Source organism: Nerophis ophidion, linkage group LG09 (genome assembly GCF_033978795.1).
Source record: "Nerophis ophidion isolate RoL-2023_Sa linkage group LG09, RoL_Noph_v1.0, whole genome shotgun sequence".
NCBI classification, from domain to species: domain Eukaryota; kingdom Metazoa; phylum Chordata; class Actinopteri; order Syngnathiformes; family Syngnathidae; genus Nerophis; species Nerophis ophidion.
Genome location: NC_084619.1, coordinates 35,325,982 through 35,348,197, shown reverse-complemented (window position 1 = coordinate 35,348,197; position 22,216 = coordinate 35,325,982). Strand labels below are relative to the sequence as shown.

General features: G+C 42.7%; 1 protein-coding gene across 6 annotated transcripts in view; it reads left to right on the top strand.

Annotated features, from left to right (window-relative positions):
* The window catches only part of pwwp2b (PWWP domain containing 2B), a 34,887-nt gene that overhangs the window by 1,138 nt on the left and 11,533 nt on the right, over positions 1 to 22,216 (top strand). For all 6 annotated transcript variants that reach the window (XR_009808133.1, XR_009808134.1, XR_009808137.1 and 3 more), the window contains exon 2: positions 17,921 to 19,646. Coding sequence is in view for 1 of the 6 variants with exons in the window: in XM_061910887.1 (XP_061766871.1) it covers positions 17,921 to 19,646 (1,726 nt within the window). In the remaining 5 variants the exon portion in view is untranslated. The remainder of the gene's footprint in view (positions 1 to 17,920; positions 19,647 to 22,216) is intronic.

The window sequence follows — 22,216 nt, the reverse complement described above, 5'->3', positions numbered from 1 at the left end:
TAAATAGCTGAGCAGAATCAGATTGGACTGAGTGTTGCTTCCTAAGTATGTGGATTGCTTTTCATTTGGCACTGGAGTCATTTTAAACAGGCCTCAACTTTGGATATTCAAATATGTAGCCTTCGCCTCCCTAGGTTAATTACAATACTTGTTTTCAGGTCATCATTTTAAACCTTTGATTTAAGCTTGCGTCTGGATACTCAATAAAAGGACATTGCATTGAGTCATACGCTGTGTCCTAGTATGCTTGACCGGCCCTGCCTGTTCCATGTCACAGGCAGCCAGTCCCTGCAAAGGTGAATAATCCGGTTCCTTAGGGGCACATTTCCGTAAGGGGAGTTGAAGAAGCCTCATCAGGAGACTATTTCGGAGGTGACTGTTCTCCAGTGGTCCCCTAAATGTGCACTAATTAATAATCTCACCACACATACAGCCAAAGTAGACGGGGATGTGTAAATAAATAGAAATCTCCTGACTCCTGAGTCCCTACCAAGAGTAGGCCTCAGAATCCCATGTGATCCATGTTTATTTGCTCCAATCAAAGGCCAAAGGAACAGGAAGGTGGGGGTATCCAGTGTCTTTGTCTGCTAAAACGGATGAAAGCAACACAGACAAAAGTGTTGCTTACCAGTCACTGTAATACATGAATATAACTTTTAGGCCAACCTGAATCACAGTTAACAACAACAAAGACTAAAGTTATCCACTACTAGGAATGGGGGATATGGCCTTTTTCGATATTATTTGGCCATATCGCGATACACTTCATATATCTCGATATTTTGCCTTGGCCTTGAATTAACTTGATGCATATAATCACAGCAGTATGATGATTCTATGTGTCTACATTAAAACATTCTTGTTCATACTGCATTAATATACGATCATTTTAAACTTTCATCCTGAGAAGGAAATCACATCTAAGTCAGTTGACCAAAACTGTATTTATTAAATAGTTATTAAGCAATGGCACAAACGTTCATGTCATTTCCAAAACAGAAAGTGCAAGATTGTCAGAGACATTTTAAGTGTCAAATAAAAATGAGCTGCATAATAGGAAATCAAATAGTGTTCATCCTTTGCTATGTGGTAGGTTACTACGGATGTTATTAAATTCTGTTGTTGACTATTTTTTTCATACGGTGTTGATCTTGAAATGTTTGCCTCGGCATTTTGATGGTGTGGGCGTGTGGCACCAAACGGAGATGTTGACATGTGGCGTTTCATTCACTCTTCATTCTCTAGCAGGGGACTTTTCAAATGCTACATATTAGCAGTAATGCTACTTTGTGTTGTAACACTGTTGGCCCACACTTGACAAAATACGGTTGTCTGTTCGACATATTTCCACTTGAAGCCAAACCACCGCCAGACGATGGACCCCCAGCTGTTTTTTTTGGGAATTAATTCTTCCTTCATTTGCACCTTTTCTCTCTCGTATTACCACTCTCACAGCTCTGCTAGCATCCCAGCTAACGTTACCCATGCTGCTACCTCTCTGCTCCGCGAGGGCGTATACGTATGTGATGTATGACGTGACAGTATGTGACGTGTGTTAAAAGGTGCGCTTGTCTGTGAGAAGGAGAGACAGGAAAGAGCGAGAAGAGCCTGTAGTGTAATGCCCGCAGCTAAATGCAACTGCGTGAGAACGTATACTCGGATATCATTTTCTATATCGCACGGAGACAAACCCACGATATATCGCCCAGCCCTATCCATACATTCATTTATTTCTCGCGGCCCTTCACAAAGAGATTTGGAATACTATATTAGCCTGTTAGGTAATTCTGTTTCTTAAAGGGATGATATTATGATTGCCTTTCTACATTCACAACATGTACAGTAATGGTATTTCCTTGGTCAAAATGTTGCTTAGATTATGTTTAACAGATCATCTTCAAACCGCCTTCTGACTGTCTTGTCGGGATGCTCCATCTTATTTACATGCCTCCACTTCGACAGCTTCTTTTTGTCGTCAGTCAGGTTGTAGTTTCCCATGCCTTGGGCATCCATAGCCAGTCTCCTGACATATGTAAGTTAGAACACTATGCTACTTTGTAACAGTAATGGCAACAATGGATGATGCATGTGCATGTATGAGCCAGTCTGCCCCACAACAAGAGGATAAAGTAAAAGAAGAAGCTAATTACACTACAATGGCGGACTCACGCAAAGCTCTTCTGGTAAATCCCTACCATATTTGGAGATTTCCATATATTATATACAGCATATATTTATTGTTATGAACGCCTGTATCTGCGTCCTTAGCGGGTTACGAACATTTACATCGCGCCAATTATGCCTCTGCGTGTGGACCATGTCTCTGTTTCCAAACGCTTCATTCATTTTGTGTGCCACTGGAAGCCCTATGGGAGCTGCCATTTTGATGACATCACTTCCTGTACACGCAAGCACATACATTTTGAAGAGGCGGGACCCCTATGTCACATCCTGTCTACATCCTGAACACACTGGCACAGCCAATTCGAAGAGCATCGAGGCTAACGGCACTTCTGACGAGTTTATTTCCACAATTGTCGTACTTCAGCCGTTCAAAGCTATGTGAGCTCTTCTAAGAGATCACTTTGCGTGATCTGAAACGCTTTGAATATGTCCAAACTCTGTCTTGCTGGATAGCTTCGGGTTGCTAGACAACCACTGTGGTATCATTTTAACAATATAGTGAGCGTCCGGCTTGTGGCACCTATGTTTAATTGTAGCTTCCAACTGTGTGATTTTGATTAAAATTTGATTAATTGTGCAGCTCTTGCTACACATATTCGGGTAGATTTAGTGTTTCAGGAACTATTTTCAGCAACCTTTTTGTTTTCTTATTTCTTGTGCAATTCTATTACAAAATATTTGACATAAAAGAGAGAAAAAAGAAAATAAGAAACGTTCAACGTGCAGGAACTTGAGTGTGATATTTGTGTGCTGCAGACCGCTGCTTAGTGGAACTATCTTCCAGTGTTTTTGCTCAGGCGTATAGTTTTAAAACTTGTATGGTGTTTAAACCTGTTAATTTTCTTTTTTTTTACGAATTGATTTCAATATGCTAAGCTACAAGAGTTGGACGGACAACTCTTCTAAACGTATTTACAGGAAAAATAAAGTATTCTGCTTAGGGCTGGGCGATATGGCCTTTTTTAATATCTCGATATTTTTAGGCCATATCACGATACATAATATATATCTCGATATTTTGCCTTGGCCATGAATTAACACGTGATTCATAAAATCACAGCAGTATTATGATTCTATGTGTCTACATTAAAATATTCTTGTTCATACTGCATTTATATATTCTCATTTTAAACTTTCATGCAAAGAAGGAAATCACAACTAAGTCAGTTGACCAAAACTGTATTTATTAAACAGTTACTAAGCAACGGCACAAACATTCATGTCATTTCCAAAACAGAAAGTGCAAAATTGTCAGAGACATTTTAAGTGTCAAATAAAAATAAGCTGTATGATAGGAAATCAAATAGTGTTCGTCATTCGCTATGTGGTAGGTTACTACGGACGTTATTAAATTCTGTTGTTGACTATTTTTTTCATAGTGTTGATCTGGAAATGTTTGCCTCGGCATTTTGATGGTGTGGGCGTGTGGCACCGAACAGAGATGTTGACATGCGGAGTAATCACTCTTCATTCTCTAGCATGTGACTTTTCAAATGATGCTACATATCAGCAGTAATGCTATTTTTTGTAGCAATGCTTTTGGCCAACACTTGACAAACTATGGTTGTCTGTTCGACATATTCCCACTTGAAGCCAAACCACCGCCAGAGGATGGACCCCCAGCTGTTTTTCTTGGGAATTAATTATTTTTTCATTTGCACCTTCTTTCTCTCGTATTACCACTCGCACGGCTCTGCTAGCATCACAGCTATCAATCAATCAATCAATAAATGTTTATTTATACAGCCCTAATTCACAAGTGCCTCAAAGGGCTGCACAAACCTCAACAACATGTTGTTTTGTATTTGGGAAAGAGCATGTTCACCACTGTGTCACATCACATTTTCTTTTAACAACACTCAATATATGTTTGGGAACTGAGGAAACTAATTGTTGAAGCTTTGAAAGTGGAATTATTTCCCATTCTTGTTTTATGTAGAGCTTTAGTCATTCAAAAGTCCGAGGTGTTTGGTGTCGTATTTTGCGCTTCATAATGCGCCAAACATTTTTGATGGGAGACATGTCTAGACTGCAGGCGGGCCAGGAAACTACACTCACTCTTTTACTACGAAGCTACGCTGTTGTAACACATGGTTTGGCTCTGTTTTGCTGAAATAAGCAGGGGCATCCATGATAACGTTGCTTGGATGGCAGCATATGTTGCTCCAAAAGCTGTACGTACCTTTCATTATTAATGGTGCCTTCACAGATGAGTAAGTTACCCATGCCTTGGGCACTAATACACCCCCATACCATCACAGATGCTGGCTTTTGAACTTTGCGCCTATAACAAATCGGATGGTTATTTTCCTCTTTGTTCCGGAAGACACCACGTCCACAGTTTCCAAATATAATTTGAAATGTGGAGTCGTCAGACCACAGAACACTTTTCCACTTTGCATCAGTCCATCTTAGATGAGCTCGGGCCCAGCGGAGCCGGCGGCGTTCCTTGGTGTTGTTGATAAATGGCTTTCGCTTTGCATAGTAGAGTTTTAACTTGCACTTACAGATGTAGTGACCAACTGTAGTTACTGACAGTGGTTTTATGAAGTGTTCCTGAGCCCATATGGTGATATCCTTTACACACCGATGTCGGTTTTTGATGCAGTACCGCCTGAGGCATCAAACGTCCGTAATATCAACGCTTACGTGCAGTGATTTCTCCAGATTCTCTGAACTTTTTGATGATTTTACGGACCGTAGATGGTAATATCCCTAAATTCCTTGCAATAGCTTGTTGAGAAATGTTGTTGTAAAACTGTTCGACAATTTGCTTACAAATTGGTGACCCTCGCCCCATCCTTGTTTGTGAATTACTTAGTATTTCATGGAAGCTGCTTTTATACCCAATCATGGCACCCACCTGTTCCCAATTAGCCTGCACACCTGTGGGATGTTCCAAGTAGGTGTTTGATGAGCATTCCTCAACTTTATCAGTATTTATTGCCACCTTTCCCAACTTCTTTGTCATGTGTTGTTGGGATCAAATTCTAAAGTTAATCATTATTTGCAAAAAAAAAAAATGTTTATTAGTTTTAACTTCAAATATGTTGTCTTTGTAGCATATTCAATTGAATATGAGTTGAAAATGATTTGCAAATCATTGTATCCTGTTTATATTTACATCTAACACAATTTCCCAACTCATATGGAAACAGGGTTTGTACAAGAGAGAGAGAGAAGGTGCGAATCTGGAAACAAATGAAGGAAGAATTAATTCCCAAGAAAAACAACAGGGGGTCCATCATCTGGCGGTGGTTTCGCTTCAAGTGGGAATATGTTGAACAGACAACCGTAATTTGTCAAGTGTGGGGCAAAAGAGTTGCTAGAAAAAGTAGCATTACTGCTAATATGTAGCATCATTTGAAAAGTCACCTGCTAGAGAATGAAGAGTGGTTACTCCGCATGTCAACATCTCCATTCGGTGCAACACGCCCACACCATCAAAATGCAGAGGCAAACATTTCCAGATCAACACCGTATGAAAAAAATAGTGATTTTTTTACGTTGTGATTTCCTTCTCTGCATGAAAGTTTAAAATGAGCATATAGTATTGCAATATGAACAAGAATGTTTTTTGTTTTACATGTTTTAATGTAGACACAGAGTCATCATACTGCTGTGATTATATGCATCAAGTGTTCATTCAAGGCTATGGCAAAAATATCGACATTTATATGGTGTATCGCGATACGGCATAAAATATCGCAATATTAAAAAAATGCCATATTGCCCAGCCCTAGTAACTAGTTCATCAAGAGGAGGACATACAAGCAATAAGCTGAAACATTTGTACTCAGAATTCAATAATAAAAATGAAAGTCACGTTTTAACTGCTTCTATCTGATTCCCAGCAGCAGTAATGCGAGCACGTCATCTGAATACAACATGTACTAACTAACACCTCCTATCATGTTAGCGCTATTATTTGTTAAATGCAAATGAATGCCGTCTCATTTAGATGAGCATGACGACAGACTGACTGGCTCTGAGGCAACAGCCCCAGTTCACATGTTTTCCCGCAAACTTATTTTCTTTCAGTCATTGTATTATACAGCTGAAACTCGTAACATTAGAATGTATTGTAAAAGTCTATTCATGTCAGGAATTAACTTCAAATTTGAAACTAATCTGTGATAATAACTCATTCCATGCAAAGTGAGATATGTCAAGCCCATCCATCCATTTTCTACCGCTCGTCCCGTTTGGGGTCGCGGGGGTGCTGGAGCCTATCTTAGCTGCATTCGGGCGAAAGGCGGGGTACAACCTGGACAAGTCGCCATCTCATTGCAGGGCCAAAACAGATAGACAGACAACATTCACACTCACATTCACACACTAGGGCCAATTTAGTGTTGTCAATCAACCTATCCCCAGGTGCATGTCTTTGGAGGTGGGAGGAAGCCGGAGTACCCAGAGGGAACCCACGAAGTCACGGAGAGAACATGCAAACTCCACACAGAAGGTTACCAGCCCGGGTTTGAACTCAGGACTACTCAGAACCTTGGTATTGTCAAGCCTTTGTTATAATTTTGATCATCATGGACTTACAGTTTTTGAAACTTTATATTTTCTAAGATTTTCAATTGAAAGTTTTTGAAAACTATAAACCATAATCATCAAAATTATAACCAATAAAGGCTTGACATATCTCACATTAAGTGTAGTAATAAGTTAATATCACATGCTACTAATATCCCTGTGTAATTTGCACATGATTTCATTCTACAGAAGAATATTAATTTGTTATTGCTGTTGAGACTTCACTGTAGGCTTTGTAAGGTCATGTTACCTCCAAACTGAACAACGCTCAAGCTAATTCACCATTTCAATTATTTTTTTTCCAAAAAATCGATAAGAGAACTATGAAGGAACCAAATTGTATAGCAGAATCAAAAGTGGATTTGGAACCAGGGTATTCCCATCCCAATTTAAGAGTGTATGGATCCACTCCATCGCAATTGACATTTTTTTCATGATTTTTGGCCAGTATTTTGGCTTTCAAACCTTTTAAAAAAGGAGCTATTATGCAAAACCTACTTGTCTTACTTACCTATTGGTAGCTGTTTTTTGTGTTTTTAGGATCTATTCTAGTTCCGAAAATGAGAAATCAAACAATGGAGGCATTACGGAGCTGTTTATAAAACTAAAATGCCTTCCTTTATACTTCCATCATACTTCCTCCAAACAAGTCGTTTGGAATTTGCCCTCATTATGCCATTTCCCAACTTGGATGTCACTAAATATCTCCATACTTGGTAGAAATTTACCTGAAGTGCTTTGCGCGAGTACGCCATTGTAGTCTGACAATGTTGTGAGTAAGCTTCCTCTTTTCTCTATCCTCTTGTTGTGGGGCAGACTGGCTCGTACAAAATCCAAAACCAAATAAAGTTTGCACGTAGTGTAAATCGTAAATAAATACAAAATACAAAGATTTGCAAATCTTTTTCAACCTATATTCAATTTTAACACTGCAAAGACAAGATACTTATTGTTCGAAACTGGTTAACTGTTATTTTTTGCAACTATTAGCTCGATTGGAATTTGATGCCTGCACATGTTTCCCAAAAACTGGCACACGTGGCAAAAAAGACTGAGAAAGTTGAGGAATGCTCATCAAACACTTATTTGGTGCATCCCACAGGTGAGCAGGCTAATTGGGAACAGGTGGGTGCCATCATTGGGTATAATCATTCACAAACAAGGATAGGGCAAGGGTCACCACGTTGTGAACAAATGTATGAGCAAATTGTCGATCATTTTAAGAATAACATTTCACAACAAGCCATTACAAGGAATTTAGGGATTTCACCATCTACGGTTTGTAAAATAATCAGAAGGTTGAGAGAATCTGGAGAAATCACTGCACGTATGCGGCAAGCCTGAAAACCAACATTAAATGCCCGTGACTCTTCGATCCCTCAGGCGGGTGACTGGATCAAAAAGCACAATCGGTGTGTAAAGGACATCACCACATGGGTTCAGGAACACTTCAGAAAACCGCTGTCAGTAACTACAGTTTGTCACTACATCTGTAAGTGCAAGTTAAAACTCTACTATGCAAATCAAAGCCATTTATCAACAACAGAAACACCGTCAGCTTCACTGGGCCCAAGCTCATCTAAGACAGACTGTTGCAAAGTGGAAACAGTGTTTTGCTCTTCGACAAATCCACATTTCAAATTTTTGGGGAAACTGTGGACGTCATGTCCTCCGGACCAAAGAGGAAAGAACCATCTGGACTATTACAAGCGCAAAGTTCAAAAGCCAGCATCTGTAATTTTATGGGGTGTGTCGTGTCCAAGGCATGGGTAACTTACACATCTGGGAAGGCACCATTAATGCTGAAAGGTACATACACGTTTTGGAGCAACATATGTTGCCATCCAAGCAACGTCTTTTTGATGGACGCCCCTGCTTATGATGTATGATCAGTGTCAGAGCTTGGTCCGCATTGCTGGCAGTAAGTCGGACACGTTCCAGTGAGGGTTGGACTCCGCCAAGGCTGTCCTTTGTCACCGATTCTGTTCATAACTTTTATGGACAGAATTTCTAGGCGCAGCCAAGGCGTTGAGGAGTTCCGGTTTGGTGGCCGCGGGATTGGGTCTCTGCTTTTTGCAGATTATGTGGTCCTGATGGCTTCATCTGGCCGGGATCTTCAGCTCTCGCTGGATCGGTTCGCAGCCGATTGTGAAGCGACCGGAATGAGAATCAGCACCTCCAAGTCCGAGTCCATGGTTCTCGCCCGGAAAAGGGTGGAGTGTCATCTCCGGGTTTGGGAGGAGACCCTGCCCCAAGTGGAGGAGTTCAAGTACCTAGGAGTCTTGTTCACGAGTGGGGGAAAAGTGGATCGTGAGATTGACAGGCGGATCGGTGCGGCGTCTTCAGTAATGCGAACGTTGTATCGATCCGTTGTGGGGAAGAAGGAGCTGAGCCGGAAAGCAAAGCTCTTAATTTACCGATCGATCTAAGTTCCCATCCTCACCTATGGTCATGAGCTTTGGGTCATGACCGAAAGGATAAGATCACGGGTACAAGCGGCCGAAATGAGTTTCCTCCGCCGGGTGGCGGGGCTCTCCCTTAGAGATAGGGTGAGAAGCTCTGCCATCCGGGAGGAACTCAAAGTAAAGCCGCTGCTCTTCCACATCGAGAGGAGCGAGATGAGGTGGCTCGGGCATCTGGTCAGGATTCCACCCGAACGCCCTCCCTAGGGAGGTGTTTAGGGCACGTCCAGCCGGTAGGAGGCCACGGCGAAGACCCAGGACACGTTGGAAGACTATGTCTCTCCGGCTGGCCTGGGAACGCCTCGGGATCCCCCGGGAAGAGCTAGACGAAGTGGCTGGTGAGAGGGAAGTCTGGGCTTCCCTGCTTAGGCTGCTGCCCCCGCGACCCGACCTCTGATAAGCGGAAGATGATGGATGGATGGATGGATGGCCCCTGCTTATTTCAGCAAGACAATGCCAAACCACATTCTGCTTGTGTTACAACAGCGTGGCTTCGTAGTAAAAGAGTGCGGGTACAAGACTGGCCTGCCTGTAGTCCAGATCTGTCTCCCATTTGAAAATGTGTGGTGCATTATGAAGTGTAAAATATGACAACGGAGATCCCAGACTGTTGAACAACTTAAGCTGTACATCAAGCAAGAATGGGAAATAATCCACTGAAAAGCTTAAAAAATTGGTCTCTTCAGTTCCCAAAAGTTAACTGAGTGTTTTTTAAAGGAAAGACCATGTAACACAGTGGTAAAAATGCCCCTGTGCCAATTTTTTTGCATTGTGTTGCTGCCATTAAATTTTAAGTAAATGATCATTTGAAAAAAAAAAAAGTTTCATAGTTGCAAGTTGCTCAATATTTATTGAAGTGCAATTTTTGCGACGATTGAAAGTCAGTACTTATTTTGATGATTAAAATTCTTGACCATTCAATTACAATGGTAACAAAAAATGAGAAACAAAGGTTTATTGCTATTAAAAAGGGTTACTTAAAGCAGTATTATTGTTATCAGTTATGAATAAGTTAGTACTCAATTTAGTCTCAAAAGAAGGCTGACAATAATATTGGTTATCGGCAATAATTGATGGGACAATCGATCGTCCATGTGCAACCCAGAGGTGCTTGTAGGTCACGTGTACCAGCAATGGGAGCTTATCGCCTTATGCTAAACAAGCCCAAACACAATGACAGCCAATCAATGTCCATTTCAGGGAGTGACTTACCATTGTTGTTACAGTACACTCGGGATGTAACTATAAACGGTCTAATGATAAACTGCAGTAAAACTCCAGACGGTTAGTATTACAAATTAAAATTATTGTAAAACCGTGATTGATAACCACACTTTGATGAACTTATTGACTGTGGACACCGCTCTTTTACTGGAGAAGCAAGCGAACGCTATTCCTACTAGCTAGAGTAAATGCTAACATAAATACAGGAGACATCGTCTTTCCCAATTGAGAAACTACATACTCCTATCTAAACTTGTATCAACACATTGCTGTCTGAGCAAATAAGCTATTCAACTGTGCACACTGGACGTACAGGCTGTACTCTCTTTGTACAAAGTTGTCGATCTACATACTTGAAGAAGAAATAATAAACAACGGGAAGTGAACTCTCGTGATGTTACAAACTAAAAGTGATGCACCCAAACACCCGTTTTTTTATCATTAAAAAACAACTAAAACCTTTACAAACTAAACTGGCAGAAGATAAACATATTCCATCCATCCATTTCCTACCGCTTATTCCCTCTGGGGTTGCATTTAACATTGAAATATAAATAAAAAATATTCCTCTTAAAAATAACATTTAATGTTTCGCCTGCCTAGAAAATGTCTCTATTTATTAAATAAAACTATGTAAAAATATTTCAGTGTGTGTATAAGTAATGAGCACATTCAACATTATTGCAATAATAATTATGTTCACAATAACTGTGATAGGAAATTTTCATATTCTTACATCCCTTTTTTACACCCTCAATAGGTCAAGCACAATAAGAAACAAGGTGACTGGCATTAAGAAATTGTACTGTTGGCGATTGAAAGATAGATAGATTATTATGAATAAAGTACATAATACGCTAGATATGACTGTAATAACTTAATCACAATAATTATCTTGATCAATCATTCAAATCACACCACTTTTTTAAACTGATTTAAATAATTGAAATGAAGACGTTTAAGAATTAATTCCAAATCGCAGACTTCTGAATCATAATGTATCTGGGAATCGAAAATGTCCCCCACCACAAAGAGATCGCTGTCCTGTGGCAAACACGGGACTACGTCTTATGTCTGCAAGCTTGCTCACAAGCTCCCAACTCCCACATGTCAAGAATTTTCAACATGCAGGTGACAAGGAGTGCAGCTAGGTTGGCCAGTCAAATGAAACATGTGGTAAACCTCTGAGTTTACTCACTGTTACTAATTTTTGGTTTGAAGAAACATTAAAAGTACACAGAAAAGTTAAGTAAAATAGCGAAATTACAAGATTAGTGTCGTAAGGCAACAGGGAAATGTTGAAATTACCACATGACAGTTGATGACCTGCAATCACTGTTTGTCATTACAGATGTTGATCTGGCAATATCTTTAAATTATTAGTTGAAAACATGTTTGGCTAAATGATTGGACAACAACAATAATTGAGGACATTTCAGTCTGTGTTTTTTTTTCTCAAGAATAGACAATAATTAATGCGCTAGATAAAACTAAACCATAATTATTATCCATCCATTCATTTTCTACCGCTTATTCCCTTTGGGGTGGCGGGGGGCGCTGGCGCGTATCTCAGCTACAATCGGGCGGAAGGCGGAGTACACCCTGGACAAGTCGCCACCTCATCGCAGGGCCAACACAGATGGACAGACAACATTCACACTCACATTCACACACTAGGGCCAATTTAGTGTTGCCAATCAACCTATCCCCAGGTGCATGTCTTTGGAAGTGGGAGGAAGCCGGAGTACCCGGAGGGAACCCACGCATTCACGGACATGCAAACTCCAAACAGAAAGATCCCGAGCCCAGGATTGAACCCCAGACTACTCAGGACCTTCGTATTGTGAGGCAGACGCACTAACCCCTCTTCCACCGTGAAGCCCATAATTATTTAATTATTAATATTATTATTAATGCATCACAGAAACAATATCTGATCATTTAAATATGGCCTATGACAGAGATCTGATGTAATCCACTCGAAACCTACACAATCAAAAGCAAACAGCTGCAACATTTTATTGATAAAATAAGCAAACATGATAGAAAGAAATTACAAAAAAAATGAACACCAATACTAAAATACTCAGGTTTCCCCTACATGTAATTGATCGTAGCGCCTCGCCACAGCAAAACAAAAGCAGCTACACCAGTGGTTGGCAACCTTTACCACTCAAAGAGCCATTTTGACTCGTTTCACAAAATTAAGAAAACAATGGGAGCCACAAAAGTATTTTGAAATTTAAAATGAAATTACATAGCATACAAAGTTTTTTTTTTTTTGCTTTGTGCTATGAATAAACCAGGGGGTCCCAGACACGCGGCCGCACCTTAATATAAAAATTTAATATTAGTGCAGCCCGGGAGTTTTATTTGAATGCCGCCGGACAACATCACTTTTGCCAACCATCCCAATTTTTCCGGGAGACTCCCGAATTTCAGAGCAGCTATTCTCTCGTATGTTTGCTGATTTTCACCCTAACAATAATTATACGAGCGTGCTATGATGGCAATGCGTTTAACACCCTCTATCACCGTAACAATCAGCTTGCCAGCCCATTCTAATGTTGTAAATGGCCTCTGCAAACACACGTAAGTCATTGCAAGGCATACTTGTTCAACAACTATACAGGTCACACTGAGGGTGCCCGTTTAAACAACTTTAACACTCTTACTAATGTGAACCCACACCAAACAGGAGTGACAAACACATTTCGGGAGAATATCCCCACCGTAACACAACATAAACACAACAGAACAATTACCCAGAATCCCGTGCATCCCTAACTCTTCCGGGCCTACATTATAGACCCCCGCTACCACCAATACCCCCGCACCCCCCAACCCCGGCCACCTCAAACCGATGCACGTAGGGGCGAGGGGTTGGTTGTAGTGGGGGTGTATAATGTAGCCCGGAAAAGTTAGGGATGCATGGGATTCTGGGTATTTGTTATGTTGTGTTACAGTGCGGATTTTCTCCCGAAATGGGTTTGTCATTCTTGTTTGGTGTGGGTTCACAGTGTGGCGCATATTAGTAAGAGTGTTAAAGTTGTTTAAACGGACACCCTCAGTGTGACCTGTATGGCTGTTGAGCAAGTATGCCTTGCAGTCACTTACGCGTGTTGACAGCAGCCGCACACTACATGTGACCGGTCGGCACTCAGATAGCATGGTATAAAAGAGGACGCAACAACATGTTCTAGAGGACGTTAAAGTCATTGCCATCACGGTTTGCCCACAATATTGTTGTCCGGGTGAAAATCTGAGAATATTATCCTTGGGAGATTTCTGGGAGAGGCACTGAAATCCGGAATCCTCCCGGAAAAATCGGGGGGGGGTCGGCACGTATGCAGCTGAGCCACATCAGAGTTGACGACCCCTGAGCGACACTTTTAAAAATGTGTTGTTTTTTTAACGTGATAACAAATTTAACTTATACGGCATATTGTAAGTATTGCTAAATATTATATAGCCAATATACGCACTACTGGCCATGATTAGTTTGCAAAACATTTCAAATATCATAAAAATGTTTCTGCTTTATTTTGAACAAAGTGCGTCTGAGTCATCTGTCAACATAAAATGCTACAGCTGGTCGTACACCTGATCAACCCCGGAATGGAGTTGGCTCTATGCAAAAGAAACTCATGAAAAGAAGGTATTTCAAGTTAATGAATGCATTTTTTGTTCAAACCTGCAAAAACTACCCTAATTTTGACATAACTATTGACAGTAATTTCTAGTCAACGCTGTGTGAGTCTTCAAAAAACTCAGTTTTTTCATTTCTGTGGTGTGGAGTTTGTTCTCCCTGTGTATGTGTGGGTTTTCTCCAGGTACTCCAGCTTCCTCCCACATCCCAAAAATATCCATGTTAGGTTCTTTAGAGATTAAATTTTCCTTATGTATGAATGGGAGTATGGATGATTGTTTGTCAATGTATGTATGTGCCCTGCGATTGGCTGGCGACCAGTCTAGGGTGTACCCAGCCTCTTGCCCGAAATCAGCTGGAATAGGCTCCAGTTTAGCCCCCCATCCCCCACCCTGCAACCCTAATGAGGGTAAGTGGTATAGAAAATGCCGCTAGACAACATCCATTCATCAATTTTCTACCGCTTATTCCCTTTTGGGGGTCGCGGGGGGCGCTGGCGCCTATCTCAGCTACAATCGGGCGGAAGGCGGGGTACACCCTGGACAAGTCGCCACCTCATCGTCACAAAATCTAATTTTCTTTTCTAAAAATTCATATTATGTTTATTAACTCAGGAAGTACGTCTCTGGACACATGAGGGACTTTGAATATGACCATTGTATGATCCTGGAACTACTTGGTATGAGATAAATGATAAATAAATGGGTTGTACTTGAATAGCGCTTTTTTCTACCTTCAAGGTACTCAAAGCGCTTTGACACTACTTCCACATTTACCCATTCACAAACACATTCACACACTGATGGAGGGAGCTGCCATGCAAGGCGCTATCCAGCACCCGTCAGGAGCGAGGGTCAAGTGTCTTGCTCAAAGACACAATAGACGTGACGGGGGTTGGTACTAAGTGGGGATTGAACCAGGGACCCTCGGGTTGCGCATGGCCACTTTTTTTCACCGCGCCACGCCGTCCCTGGGATCGATACCTAAATTGGTGGTATCATCCAGAACTAATGTAAAGTATCAAATAACAAAAGAAAATGTGATTATTACATTTTTTATAAGTGTAGAGAGAACATGTTAAAATGGAAAATAATCAGATATTAACAGTAAATGAACAAGTAGATTAATAATAGATTTTTACAGCTTGTCCCTCATAATTTTGACAAAAATAATAGAATGTCAAATGACACAATATTTTACTGCATACGTCAGCAGACAAATTAGGAGCCTTTGTTAGCTTACTTACTACTAAAATACAAGTTGTCTAGTATGTTCACTATTTTATTTAAAGCCAAAATTGTTCTTCGATTGCAATAAGAAACATATTTTTGATGTGCCGTAAGATTTTGTCTTCAAATAAAGCTAATTATTATTGTTTTGTGATCCATATTATTTAGCTAAAGGGGACCAATATTTTGGTCTTGTTACCAAAATATTGGTATCGGAACCACCTTAATATGTATATAAGTCTCTGGTTTAAGAGGACATTTCAAACATCAGCAGCAACTTGAAAAAAATATATAATTAACAATGGTGTTTTTTCTACTCAAAATTTTTAGAAGACCATTTGTTCCTTTAAAAAATGTTAAGCCAGGAAAACCAAGCTGCCAACTGGAGGATGCTGTCTGGCAGCTCATAATATTGCCATTGCAGTTAAACATCCTTTCAGATTGTCTGTACATTTGTTGTGACAGTGTTTCTTGAGCAAAGTAATTGTGGCAGGTAAGGAAGGTCATATAACAAATTAATTATTTCTGGCAGCTTTTTAAATCTGTTTTTTCATACATTTGCAACTACGAAAGATAAGCTCCCCTACCAATGTTCCATTCTAGAGGCTAATATTTCCTGTGATAAAATGGCAACCAAGGTAATCAAAAAGGTCAACCAAAGAACAAGATTTCTCTACAGAATCTCCTCTCTGGTCAACAAAAGCACCTTGAAGATTCTAGCGGGAACTCTCGTTCAACCCTTTTTCGATTACGCTTGCACCTCTTGGTACCCCAGCACATACAAAACCCTCAAATCAAGACTCCAAAAATCCCAGAACAAGCTAGTCAGGTTACTTCTAGACCTCCACCCCAGATTACACCTCACTCCTACCCACTTCTCCAAAGTTGGCTGGCTCAGGGCGGAGGACTGAGTAAAACAACTTGCACTGAGCTTAATCTATAAAATCCGCTACACCTCCCTGATACCGAAGTACATGTCAAACTACTTCCTTAACATAAATGACCGCCATAACCACAACACCACGGGGAGCTCCACAAACCACGTTAAACCCAGATTCCGATCAAACAAAGGTCTTAACTCATTCTCCTTCTATGCCCCATCAATGTGGAATGCACTCACAACAGGTGTAAAGGTAAGTTCATCTCTATCTTCAAAACCGCACTAAAACAACACCTCCAGGCAACTTCAATCCTTTACTTATACCCTCCCACCTCCACATCCCAGCTCCCCGGATTGGAAATAACCAAATGTAAATAATCAAATGTATTTCTAATGTATATACTCATTCTTCTGCTATCTGAACTCACTATGTTCTCTGCTCGCTGTACATATCCTACTAAGTCAGACCTATACTGTTTCAAAGTCCATTTCTCTGATGATGCAATTGTTGATGACTGAAGTGCTGATATCAACCAAACCGTCCTTACCCCACCCCCTGGATTGTAAACAATGTAAATAATTCAATGTATATACTCTGATGATTAACTTGTGTGATGACTGTATTATGATGATAGTATATATTTGTACCATGAATTGATTAACGTGGACCCCTACTTAAACAAGTTGAAAAACTTATTCGGGTGTTACCATTTAGTGGTCAATTGTACGGAATATGTACTGTACTATACAATCTACTAATAAAAGTTTCAATCAATCAATCAATCAATCAGGAACAAATCTATATCCACAAAGTTTATATTTTGGCAGAAATATCTTCTCCATGGTTTTCAAGTGCCATCCATCGCTCTCGTAAGGTTGATTTGATCGAATCACGTCGATTGCAACTCGCCACGCTGCTGTCATGAACGCGTGTTACCCCAGTCAGTCAAACAGACCCGATTGCTGGCAACAATAGTGCTGAGTTTTATTTATTTATTAAGAGCAAAATGAAAAACGGGAACGGCAAGATTCCATGAAAGGAGAACAAAATATGTGATTTCCCGGTGAATAAAGGAAAGTTGACAGGTATGCCTCACACTCATCGTTTATGTCAAGTGAGCAGTGGCTCCTACACTGCTTGGAGGAGGCAGACAGCACACGGCGCAGACAGAAAGTGCAGAGAGACTTCTGTGTCAAAACATTAAAGAATAGATATATATTCATGGCGGTATTATCACAAATACATACCTCTTTCTAATATATATCTGTTTACCGTACAGCCTTAATTAATCAAACTGTTTTGTAGGTTTTGGAATGTTAGGTTTGGTCTGTAGGCCAACCTGTGTGTGACAGTCAGGCATTCTGGGTAGTATTGGAAGCCCAATACAAGGGAAGGGGTTAGATGTGGAAGCCATTTTGTTTAAACCATTTAGACATGCTGCCAAAAAGCACATGCTTTATTTTCTTGGTTTTAGTGAGAAGATATTTGCTTTGAATCTTTTGATAGTTGTTAATGTTGTTTCTTTGATTTGTTCTGTTTGACACGTGTTTTAGAAATGTCTTTTCAATAAATACCACACATTCAAAAAACTGAAAGTCTGCCCTCTATTGTTTGCCCTTAGACAACATTAAAAATGCAAACTAGTTATGACAATCTGCCATTTACATTAGTGTAGAAATATTACTGGATGAGTGAAATGTGATGCTTGATTAAGTTATTGATCTTTCCCCCCTCTCTATGTTCTTTTAGGACTGGACTGTTCTGTTTACCAGATTTCACAACAAAACCAGTGGACTTCCCGATATCCAAGACATCTTGTGAAATCCCAGAAGTGCAGGGTGACGAGCCAGATTTTAAATCTCCCAGCCAGTCATCGCACAGACCAAAGGATGAAAATACTCTCCCAGAAAACGGTGCTGCCCCACCACTTTGTCCACTTCCAACACCAGTGCCAGCTGGGCAAATGCCATACCCTCCTTATTTTGAAGGAGCCCCCTTCCCCCAACCTTTATGGGTGCGCCACAGCTACAGTCAATGGGTACCACAGCCCCCTCCACGACCAATTAAAAGGAGGAAGAGGCGGACACGAGAGCAGGGACGCATGGCCATCAGTACCATTCGTCTGCGGCCACGGCAGGTACTTTGTGAAAAGTGCAAAAATACCTTGAATAGCGATGAGGACAGCAAAGATGGCATAAACAATACCAAGACCTCGAGAAAAGAGAATACACTACAGAGCGATGATGATGGAGATGACAAAGATATACCTAATAATAAGCTCTCAAAAAAAGACGATGTAGTGGCAACCAAGGACAGTAAGAGACGGGAAAACGGCACCAGCATTGACAGCAAACGCCTCAGGAAAGACAAAAAGGGGGAATCTGAAGGGGAGAAGTTCTCTGGAAGTGACGTTATCCCCCACAGTCCAGTTATAAAGATTTCATACAGCACTCCACAGGGCAAGGGAGAGGTCATGAAGATCCCCTCGCGAGTCCATGGTTCAGTAAAACCATTCTGTCCTAAGCAACTAGTGCAGAATGGCTTAACTGCAAACGGCAAGATTCCATCTAATCCTACCAAGGAGCAAAGACACATTTTAGATGCTAGACGGTCTGGTCTTACTGTATCCATTCCCAAACTCAAACTGACGAGACCTTTCACCACCGTTTGTCAGGATTTGCCATCTCCAAAGATCCGCTTGAAACACCCACCGAGGCAGCGCAATGAGAGCGTGGTCGAATATGAGGCAGAACTTGTAGGAGATCCCAGGAGACGAAGCCCAAGGGCAACTGCACCCTGTCTCGCCCACTCTGAAGACTCTGGGGAAGGCAAGAACTCTCTGGAGTTGTGGTCAGCGAGTTCTGGAGAGGAGGCGGAACACGGCCACAATGACCTTACCCTTCTCATCAATTTCCGGAAGCGAAAAGCAGATTCCTCCAGTCTGTCAGTTTGCAGCAGTGACAGCTTGGATGAATCCAAGTCTTTCAGTTCTGATGGCACATCACCAGAGCTGTGTGATTTGGCACCTGGCGAGGATCTATCTGTAACCTCATCTTCACTACCATCACGGGACGATTGCAAGACTGTTCCCCCACTCACAGTGCGGCTACACACCCGCAGCATGACAAAGTGTGTGACAGAAGAGGGTCATGCTGTGGCGGTGGGGGACATTGTGTGGGGGAAAATCCATGGCTTCCCCTGGTGGCCTGCACGTGTTCTCAGTATCAGCGGCACCCGCAAGGAGGAAACTGCCACTTCAGAGGCCCAGTGGCCCCAGGCAAAGGTGGCATGGTTTGGTTCTCCTACAACATCCCAACTCTCTGTTGCCAAACTTTCACCCTTCAGAGAGCTCTTCAGGTCCCGTTTCAATCGTAAAAAGAAAGGGATGTACCGCAGAGCCATCCTGGAGGCAGCCAAGGCTGTTGGACACATGAGCCCAGAGATTACGTCACTACTTTCCCATGGCGACACATAGGTTAGTTTTACATTATGTGTGACTGTTTTTATAACCATAATGTTAAACTTTGGGAAACTATTTATTTGAAAAATACTTTGTTGAGTCTTGCCGGCAACGCCAGAGTGGAAGAGAGTCCAGTCCCTCTCGAGAGAAGTGGTTCTGGAGCCCTTGCTGTGCGTCGAGGTGAGTCCGACTATATCCAGCCGGAACTTCTCTACCTCGCGCACTAGCTCAAGCTCCTGGGAGTACTGGAAAGTTCTCCCCCGGGTGATTCCCCTGTCCTACTGGGGGACTTCAACGCTCATGTTGGCAACGACAGTGAAACCTGGAGCGACGTGATTAGGAAGATTGGCCGCCCGGGTCTGAACCCGAGTGGTGTTTTGTTATTGGACTTTTGTGCCCGTCACAGACTGTCCATAACAAACACCATGTTCAAACATAAGGGTGTCCATAAGTGCACCTGGCACCAGGACATCCTAGGCCGCAGTTCCATGATCGTCTTTGTAGTTGTGTCATCGGATTTGCGGCCTCCTGTTTTGAACACTCGGGTGAAGAGAGGGGCGGAGCTTTCAACCTTATCACCACCTGGTGGTGAGTTGGCTGCGATGGTGGGGGAAGATGCCGGACGGACCTGGCAGGCCCAAACGTATTGTGAGGGTTTGCTGGGAACATCTGGCAGAGAGAGTTTCAAACCCCACCTCTGGAAAAACTTTGAACATGTCACGAGGGAGGTGCTGGACATTGAATCTGAGTGGACCATGTTCCGCACCTCTATTGTCGAGGCGGCTAAATGAAGCAGTGGCCGCAAGGTAGTTGGTGCCTGTCGTCGCGCTAATCCTCGAACCCGTTGGTGAGGGATGCCGTCAAGCTGAAGAAGGACTCTTATCGGGTTCTTTTGGCTCATAGGACTGCAGAGGCAGTGGACAGGCACCGACAGGCCAAGCGGTGTGCAGCTTCAGCGGTCGTGGAGGCAAAAACTCGGACATGGGAAGAGTGCGGAGAAGCCATGGAAAACGACTTGCGGGTTCAAAGCGATTCTGGACCACCATCCGCCGCCTCAGGATGGGGAAGCAGTGCACTGTCAACACCGTGTATGGTGTGGATGGTGTTCTGCTGACCTCGACTACAGATGTTGTGGATCACTGGAAGGAATACTCGAAGACCTCCTCAATCCCACCAACACGTCTTCCTATGAGGAAGCAGTGCCTGGGGGATCTGTGGTGGGCTCTCATATTTCTGGGGCTGAGGTAGTTAAAAAGCTCCTCTGTGGCAAGGCCCCGGGGGTGGATGAGACCCGCCCGGAGTTCCTTAAGGCTCTGGATGCTGTGGGGCCGTCTTGGTTGGTTGGACATTGGGGGGCGGTACTTCTGGATTGGCAGACCGGGGTGGTGGTCCCTCTTTAAGAAGGGGGACCGGAGGGTGTGTTCCACCTATCGTGGGATCACACTCCTCATCCTTCCCGGTAAGGTCTATTCAGGTGTACAGGAGAGGAGGCTACGCCGGATAGTCAAACCTCGGATTCAGGAGGAACAGTGTGGTTTTCGTTCTGGTCGTGGAACTGTGGACCAGCTCAATACTCTCGGTAGGGTTCTTGAGGGTGCATGGGAGTTTGCCCAACCAGTCTACATGTGCTTTGTGGACTTGGAGAAGGCATTCGTCCGTGTCCCTGGGGAAGTCCTGTGGGGAGTGCTAAGAGAGAATGGGGTATCAGACGGTCTTATTGTGGGGTCCGCTTCCTGTACGATCAGTGTCAGAGCTTGGTCCGCATTGCCGGCAGCAAGTCGAACACATTTCCAGTGAGGGTTAGACTCCACCAAGGCTGCCCTTCGTCACCGATTCTGTTCATAACTTTTATAGACAGAATTTCTAGGCGCAGTCAAGGCGTTGAGGGGTTCCGGTTTGGTGGCCGCAGGATTAGGTGTCTGCTTTTTGCAGATGATGTGGTCCTGATTGCTTCATCTGGCTGGGATCTTCAGCTCTCACTGGATTGGTTTGCAGCAGAGTGTGAAGCGACCGGAATGACAATCACCACCGCCAAGTCCGAGTCCACGGTTCTCGCCCGGAAAAGGGTGAAATGCCATCTCCGGGATGTGGAGGAGACCCTGCCCCAGGTGGAAGAGTTTAAGTACCTCAGAGTTTTGTTCACGAGTGGGGGAAGAGTGGATCGTGAGATCGACAGGCGGACTGGTGCAGCGTCTTCAGTAATGCGGTCGTTGTATCGATCCGTTGTGGTGAAGAAGGAGCTGAGCCGGACGTCAGAGATCTCAATTTACCGGTTGATCTACGTTTCCATCCTCACCTATGGTCATGAGCTTTGGGTCATGACCGAAAGGATAAGATCACGGATACAAGCGGCCGAAATGGGTTTCCTCCGCCGTGTGGCGGGGTTCTCCCTTAGAGATAGGATGAGAAGCTCTGCCATCCGGGAGGAGCTCAAAGTAAAGCCGCTGTACCTCCACATCGAGAGGAGCCAGATGAGGTGGTTCAGGCATCTGGTCAGGATGCCACCCGAACGCCTCCCTAGGGAGGTGTTTAGGGCACGTCCAACCGGAGGGAGGCCACGGAGAAGACCCAGGACACGTTGGGAA